Source organism: Phaethon lepturus, unplaced genomic scaffold, assembly GCF_000687285.1.
Source record: "Phaethon lepturus isolate BGI_N335 unplaced genomic scaffold, ASM68728v1 scaffold9882, whole genome shotgun sequence".
NCBI classification, from domain to species: Eukaryota; Metazoa; Chordata; class Aves; order Phaethontiformes; family Phaethontidae; genus Phaethon; species Phaethon lepturus.
This window is the reverse complement of record NW_010521215.1, coordinates 23,498-32,032: the sequence shown is the minus strand read 5'-3', so window position 1 is coordinate 32,032 and position 8,535 is coordinate 23,498. Positions and strand designations below refer to the sequence as shown.

At 49.3% G+C, this 8,535-nt stretch overlaps 1 protein-coding gene across 1 annotated transcript in view; it reads left to right on the top strand.

Moving 5' to 3' along the window:
- The first annotated feature begins 395 nt into the window (after positions 1–395).
- Positions 396–8,535, top strand: part of TMEM173 (transmembrane protein 173) — a 19,197-nt gene continuing 11,057 nt past the window's right edge. Inside the window, exon 1 of the mRNA XM_010281448.1 lies at positions 396–434. Coding sequence (XP_010279750.1) covers positions 396–434 — 39 coding nt within the window. The remainder of the gene's footprint in view (positions 435–8,535) is intronic.

The following is an 8,535-nucleotide window of genomic DNA, read 5'->3' as shown; positions in this document are numbered from 1 at the left end:
CTGCAGGGCACAGGCTGGCAGTGTACCCTGCCAGGAGGGCATCCACGACAGGCAGAGGCCCTCCGGGAACACATGAAGTGGCACTAAGAGCTGTGCTGGTGACATCTTGTACCTGGCGGGGGTGGCACATGTCTCAGTGTCCCTTACCCATGGGTAGCGGCACGGGGCTGGCATACGGTCATTCCTCTTCGGGCCTGGGAGGACAGATGGACAAAGTGCACCAAGTAGATCAGCACGTGGCTGCATAATAAAGGTTTGAGCCATCAAACAGGCATTTACTTATGTAGCAAAAAAACAATCAAATACCAGGCTTACGATCCATGCCAATAGCACTGTTCAGTGAAGAGTACAAGGCAACCGACCAAGGGCTCGAGACCCAGCAGGCCAGCGGCATCATGGCGAGAGACAAAGGCACTCCAGCAGTGATGGCATCCGTAGCCCTGGTGCCAGGGTCAGAAGAAAAATGCACTTCCATCCAGCATGCCTGTGAAGAACACCAATACAGACAAAAATACAATCGTTCTCAGATGAGTGAGCAGTTTGTATCAAAAAAAGGTCATCAAATAATCTGTCTGATGGCTACCAGTGAGCTGAAGGGTTCTGCACAGCTTCAGCCAACCTCCAAGCCCCATAACCAGGTCCTGTTTGTGTAGCTGCACAATCAAAGCATGAATGGGCAATTGCCGTAAAGAGCCATCTCAGAAGCAAACCTCCCTCAGGTCTGAAACATCAGAAACTGAGCGAATGAGGCTGGGAACAGGACACTGCTTGGGACAAGGACTTTGTGCACATGTTCAAACAAGGTACCTATGCAGGGGAGTTCAGCCTAACAACCAAATTGCCCGCATGTACACAAACCCATGGGGCATCCTGTAAGACATTTTAAAATTACATCAAATTGGAGTCTTTTCTGTTGGTCCTGCTTCTTTTCCCATTGCCAGCTTTGGATCATGAATTGGGACCGGATGGTTGCCCCTCCATCTTAGGCTTGTGGTGGCCGGTGCCCTGGGCTGTCTTGGACCCTTCCAGCCTGGCAGCCCTGCTACCGAGTCAAGTAAGAAAAATGCCAAGAGCATTTTTAATCGGGGTTGGAAGTCATAAGACTTTCCAAGAAGGCATCAGGTTTTGTTCCTTTACAGGCACTCATAGGAAAGCCTGGTTTCCTATTAATTTCTCTCTTGTGTAACTAACATTTTTAGTGAATTATACTATGATTTTCTGTTATTGTCTGTCTTCTCACTTGGTACTACAGCAGGCTTGTTTTCCACTGTTCTTGTCAATCCCACACCTCCTGTGCATCTCTTGGCAGAGCGGGATGAAAGGCTTTAATAGGAGACTTCAGAGGTAAGTGAAATACTCCACTCCAAGTAGCAAGAAGCAGCTCTGGGCTTGGAGCTCAGCTCCAAAACTTCCCTTGGGGTCAGGCTGTCCTTTTGCTAAAGCACCCTTCTGCCAGCCAGTCCCTGTAGCTGGCAGAGCTACCTGCAGGATTAATTTTCTTGCTGCTTTTGAACAGGCAAAGTTTGGAAACACCATCCTATTTCTGATGTGTCAGTGATGATGGACTCGTGCCTGCTCCTCCCAAAGCACCTGCTCCTTCCTCCTGCCCACATAGCTGCTGCTCAGGGTGGAGGTGAGGATCTCTGGTAGCGCTTGCCCTGGCCTCTCAGGAGCCTGGGGACTGCTGCCTCTTGGTGATAGTTATTCTAGTCTCTTCTCATGCTGATGTTGCTGCCAGCCTTTCTGCAACACTTCAAGATTTCTTTACTGGTGGCTTTAGCATAGAGTATGTTTGGAATTAATTTCTCTTTCCTCCTCCACATTTGGTATGGAGAAAATAAAGCACAGATTCATAAAAATGGTTTTCTGGGGTTGTTTTTTCAACTATTTTGGTTCATTTTGTGGCTTCTTGCTCTTTTCCCTCTTTCCTGTCACTTTTTGGGTTGCCAGACACCCGTTGATTGCAGAAGAACAGCCAGCAGCCCTGCCCCAGCTCATTGCTCTGCCACCCCCAGCACAAGGGAACTGGAAATGCTCAAATACTAATCCCAAACAGTCGTGGCCCTTAAGACCCCCCCCCGAGTCCTGGGTCAGAGGCAAAACTGCCTTTCTTCCAACGTTTTCTGCTTTCCTCTTTTGTTGCCCAGACAGCATCTGATCCCGGTCAGGCAGCCTGATCCCGCTGAACGAGAAGTGACATTGCAAATTCCTCTTTACTAGGAGATGCTCCCTTGGTCCCCGAGAGCAGTACAGCCACGATAGCTTTGCCCCTTGCTCAGACTTGACCCAGCTCCTGACAGGGCACATAGTGTCTGGAATTGCAGTCTTGCTGGTGACTGCTGGGGCACGAAAGCCTTCCGGCCCCTCGAGCATCTTTCTGGAAGCATCCGTCTCATGCTTCTAGGGCAGTTTTCAATATACCTTCAAGTCAGAGCCTCTAACGACTTCACTTCTCAGCAGTCTGCACACCAGCCAAGATTAAAGTCATCTTTTTCCAGTATTCTCAGAAAAAAAGCGTTGGATTTTGTCCCCAAATTGGAAAATTATTTTTGGCTCACAGTAGCAACAGAAACAGTCTGGATTGCTACTTTTTCCTTGTCAAGCCTTGAAAAGTAGTAAAGCATTATAAAACTCAGTTCAGGGAATAAACAATTTTGAAAATAAAGAAATAGGAAAATAGTTTTGTTGTGGTTTTAGTACCAGGGGTAACTATGATCTACAGTTTCTTACCAGATGGATGTGGAAGTAGAAAAGTAATTTCCATCGTTGTTATTCACAAGGTCAGTCCCCTTAGAATTGCTGAAAGGTAATCTCGGTTGCAGCTTCTGAGATTTGGCCTGTAGCTGTAAACGGATAGATGTTAACTTGGTGTAGGCTGCCGGGAATTGAAGATTGGGCCATGTCTTACCCAGAAGGTATTTTCCTCAGCGTTCACAGTTAGATCTTTGTCTGATGTGGCAATAGATGAAATGCTTTCCACTGGAGCTCAGACATGTCTAAAAATGCCATGAGATGCAAGAAAGATCAGGCACAAATACACATTAACCCAAGATCACAGGGAGCAGAGTCAGGGTGTACCTGGCCCTGTCGAGCTCACAGTCAGATTTCCCATTGGCTTTTCGCCACATGGCACTACGGTTTTCACGTCCTTTGCTTTCTCTCTTTGCTGAGGTTTGTTGTTTAGGTTTCCCCTTCATGGTCCTGTCTGCAGCACTTTCTCACTGCCTGTCTCCCTGCTGTCTCTTGATTTCTGCTTTCTCCTGTTCAGACTTCCTTATCCCACCTGCTGCCTTGCCCCCTTCCTTCGCTTCCACCTCTCCTGTGACTTTTGCAGGTGTCCTCCTGCAGGTTTCAGTCTCTTCCCGCTCCTGCCACATGAAGACAGTGGGGATGACCCATATGCACTTTTCTGTACCCTGCATGAGATAATATCCTGGTCCTCTTCTCCAAAATGATGAGCTCTGCTCACCACCACCAGAGAAGATGCTTTGGGCTGCATCTCCCGTGAAAATTCGTGGCTGGTCCCCACCCGTAGCAGCTCCTGCTGCAGAAGTGTTGCTTGTTGGGCAGATGCTGTTTCGCCGCGCCGGTTCCTGCTGGCACCTCACACAGCAACCTGCCACAGCATTTCAGGAGGAGTTCCACCTGCAGCTTTCTGCCTTCTCTCTCTCAGGGAGAGAGCTGGTCCTGCAGACTTGGGGTGCTGTGGGGTACTGTGGTCTCATCCTGGGGGCTCTTAGCTTCTGTTCCAAAGAGAAGCACTCAGCGATCTGCTCTCTGTGCCTTCCAACACCATCCCGTGCCAACATCATCCCGTGAAAAACAGCAGAGCATCACTGGAGGAGTTAGTTAGCTGAGCCCTGCCTTATCCTCAGGTGACTCCTGCTTCCCTGTGCCTTTTCTTCACCATCTTCCTCTGATCAGCTCTGCTCCACAGGGTCAGGCTGCAGTGCTGTATTAGGAAAAAAAAAACCTAGACGTGCTTAGGCAAAGGTACAAAAATTTAAAGGAGTACAAACTTCCCAGCCTAGCTGGCTAAATCCCATTTTTCCTAGGCTTCAGTAGCCAGTGAGGCCTTTGTTAGAAGGTGAAAAAGATAGCTCTAAAGGAGGTAAGACACAGCTGGAAAAGGAAAGACCCCACACTTTACCAATGTTGGGCAGACAGTAGTGGGCAAGCCTCAAAGAAAAAAAACTCCCAGAAAAATGGACCTGGAGCAGTGGAGAAAGTCAAGTGAAGGGTTAAGGAGAAGGAGGCTCTGCCTCTGCCCCTCAGCAAACAGCAAAGGACCTGCAGCCCTTTCTGCAGCCATGAACTGAGGAGAACTGCTTGTCTCCATAGCTGCTAAAACCTCTGTGTCTTTAAAAAACAGACACAGAGGCCATTACTTCCCCTTGCTCGTTGGCATTTCCTCCAGGAGCAGCTGAAGCCCTGTCTGCCAACCTGCGAGCAGAAGAGCTGGGGTAGTGAAGGCTGCTCTCAGCTACAGGCAGTACAGGTCCTGTCCCAACGGTGCTCTGCCCACCCGAATGTACAATTTCACATAAACTCTTCGCTCTGTTACACCCTGTAGAGTCATTTACCAATGAGAGAGTGAGCTGAGCTCCAGTCTGTTTCATGGTTATCCACAGAAGCATGAACCATGGCAATTCCAGTGCAGAAGGTTGCTGATCCTGGGGTCAGCTGTCCAGGGTAGCAGCTAAAAGCCTTTCAGTCTCAGAGGGGATTCTTTTGCACCTCAGTTCAAAGCATTTCTGAAAAAAACTTCTGGACTGAACTTATATACGTAAGTTGTCACATACGTCACATGGAGATTCCCCCCACATAAAACACACTTTTTCCCTCTGCTGTTGCAAATCCTAGGCTTGGCTGTACTCAGATGCCAGCGCAACCTGTAAGTCAGCTACAGCCTTGTTCCTCCATTGTCCTCTCCACCGAGAGACCAGAGAGACCAGTATCCACAGCAATAGTTATCAGGGAGCTGATTCTGTGGGTTTTCAGCCCAGGTGAAGAGCTCTAGAAATGCTTTTTTTAGCCTTGACCCACTCCTGCAGAGTATGTGTCCAAGACCATGTGTCAGTGGAACATGGGAAATGACAACCAGGAAGAAAATATGTTGAATTATTCCCAGCCACGAATTTTGAAATCTGAAGATGAGTCTTACTATAAAATGATTGGAATCCTTTCAAAACTGGAACTAGAAACTTGGGAGCAGTCAGGGAACCCTGAGTTTATGATGGTACATGGCAGGAAGGTCAAACTCGCCACCTGAGCCCAACAGAGGTGCCCTCCATCACCCACCGAGGCAACAGAGCAGCAAGGTCTCTGCTAATCTGTCCTGTGGCACCAGCTGTCCCAGGCTTGAACATGAGAGTCAGTTCAACCCTCAAACCATGACCAAAAGATTGCTGAGTGTTGGAACACAGAAGGTAGGTTTTCTCATAATGCATCATTATAAACTCATCTAGTCTGGTATCCTACCACAGAGCAACCTGGGATCTTAAACTTCAAAGAAAGGCAAAGAACAAATGGAAACAACCACAAAGCAAAATCCACAAGTTACCACCACCACCTTGTCCACGAGAAGATTTCCAGCAGGAAGCGCATTGCTGTGGGCTGAAGGTATCATAACAGTCAATCTCAGTGGCACTTCCACTGATGTCATGGAAGAGGCACGGTGGTCATCTCTCGCTCTCTCGGGACTCTGGATATCCTGTGCCTGTTGTTAACAAGCTTCTCCTAGCAGGACATAACCCGTCTCCTTGTGTATTATTATGCATCCTAGTCTCTGGCATTGGAGGGAGAAGATTCAAATTCACAAATGGCTTATCTAACTACAAACTGTTGCTGAAAGAAGCAGTCCTGCCCCCCTGCCACCAAGCGAACGTCTAGCTGTTCTCTGACATGCAGTTGTGCTTAAGTTGAATTACCTGATCCAAAAGTAACTTCTACCTTCACCCACGATTACTTGGCATCTAGGGCTGTGACCTGATCTGGTTCTCCTCGAGGTCACTCGTGCCAACACAAGGAAATGGGCCAGAGTAAGCCACACAGATGAGGACAAAACCATCTCTTTCACTGACTGAAATTTCATGCAATGCAAAGAGGAGCTTCAGGCTGCTTGGAGGTGTCCCAGAGAAGGTTCCCATCAGCAGTCGCCAAACCTTCCATTCACCAGCAACGTCTGGTTTGTTAAAGCAAAGCCAGCAGCCGAGCCCCAGAGGCCCCCAGTGCTGAGCCCACCTCCTCTGCCTGCAGTACACAGACGGTACCCGGGACTGTTCCTGGAGCCAAGCCATGCTCCTCCTCACCAGCTCTGCCAGGTCCAACATCTACTCCTTGAGGTACGCTTCCTTCCTCTCTCATTGCCCCCTGTAAGCTTTTATTGTGCCTTTTCCCACAGCTCTCAGTCTCTCTTTGGGCCTCCATAGCCCCTCACCACGCTGTCATCTGCCCTCCTGAAGCTGCCCAGCAGCAGCAGGCTCTGCCGGGGCTTGCAGAGCATCTCCTCCCCGCCTTCTCACCCCTCTTTGTCTGGGCAACAGATGTCCAAAGTAGCTGCTAGAGCTCCTCACACAGATCCAGCATTGTTCTCTTCCGCAGAGGTGTGCAGAGGGGCTGGATGTGCAGAGGTACCCCCACAGCAGCAGAAGTCCAGCAGCAACCAAACAAGGGTGAGGGTCTGTAATGAACCCCACGGTGTCCCGTGCCCCTGCTCCAAAGTGATTTTCCATTTCTAGAGTCCTTTGCCCTGTGATGAATGAATCAAATCCAGGATTGTCACAATTTTAAATCCTAACAGAAATTACTTTTAAAGTGACTTGCTCTTGTTCTCCATTAAATGTGTTTAAAACTTAAGTTAACCCAAGAAACTGAGATATATTTTTCTTCAAGTAAAGCAGTGGTTGGGTTTTTTTTGTTTTTATGTTTAAACTTAATAGATTTTTCTACCAGCGAAAAAAAAAGGTATTAATGGAAATTTCAGTGCAAAAAGATTCAAACCTGGAAAAAAAAGCATTGCCGGGTTTACGGATTCAAAACAGCTCGTCTTGCTGTTTTGCTGCTGTGGTTTTTATTTTTGTCATTTACCACCCCATCTTGTTCCAAACTCCAATTTTATTTTGCAGGCTTTTGCTGGGTTTGGTGCAAATGTGGATGTAGCTCACAGCACAGCCCCACAAACAGCTATGAGCATGGTGGGTGCAGCAGGGACCTCAGCCTGCCACTGCCCATGTGGGATGCAGGAGGCAAACTTGAATACTAAGACTTTGCTTGACCAAGATGGTCAAAAGCTTCCCCGTCACTTCAAGATCAGATTCATCCTCTCCAACCAGAAAACCAGGAGGTTTTCAGGCAGAAATCCAGGCAGTGCTGACAGCTATAAGCAGGCCCTGAATTGTTCATTCTGATGTTCCCAACTTGCTAAAATCCTCCTGGGAAGTTTGGGCTTCCATGGGTGTTTGAATGAGCACCCCCACCATGCTAGTCAGCCTGCTTGTATCCCCATCATTGGCCATACTAAATCAGAGACTTCCGTGTTACGCCCTGGGTCTACCTGTCTGTGCTGCGGGGATGGGCTCCTATAAATCTCTCCTTTCTGTCCATGAGAGCGCCAATAAATCTCCCTTGGATGCATGTCCTGACCAAGAAGACAACAATAAATTTCATGCAAGTGGTTGAGAGAGGAGAAACACGGAAAGAGAGAGGATATTCACACATGTCATTACATCTGCTTGCACAGGAAAGGAAAGCCTGGCCCCCACCTCTGGCAGTCAGGTTCCAGCCCCGTCTTCCACCCAGGCATTGCCTCTTGCTCTGACTTCGTGGGCTGCCATGCTCAGCCCCCCTGCATGCCCACTGCCCTCCCAGTGCCACGCAGGCACTGCTGCGTTGGAGGTCCCCTCTCACCCTGCACCTCCTCAGCTCCAGACGGCATCTCCCCGCCATGGCTACCGCCTTCCGCTTGGGAGCTCGCAGAGGAGATTCCTGGGAGCTGCAAGCGCAGTTCCCATGCTGCTCCCTGCCACTTTCAGTTGCCCAAAGTACTTTTTTCAGAGAGACGATCTCCCTCCATACCACACGCTCACCTTCTCCTCTCTTCATCCCCCAGTTGTTTTATCCCCCTTTTATCCTCCTTGACTGTTATGAATGGCAGTCTTCTACGGGCAGCTGCCAGGTCTTCTTCGGTGCCTTTATAGCACTGCACCATGGGATCTGGCCTCGCTTGGGGTTTCTGTGCCGCCCTGTGGCACAGGACAATCCCAGCAAAGCTGCAAGCCTGCTGCTGCGGCAGAAGAGAGAACAGGAAGAGAGAACGGGAAGAGAGAACGGGAAAAACCCGTTCAGGCGGGGACCACTCTTTTGCTGGAGGTCTCACACCCAGTTCAGGAGATGCTCTGTTGGCCTCTGTGGCTCCCCAGTCACAGGATCCTCTCTGCAAAGACTGTCCCCTGTCTTGCTGCAGAGGTGGGAGTCAGGGAGCGTTAGGGCAAGAGCAGCTTTCCAGGGGTCCCTGGGACTGCAGCACTGACCAGC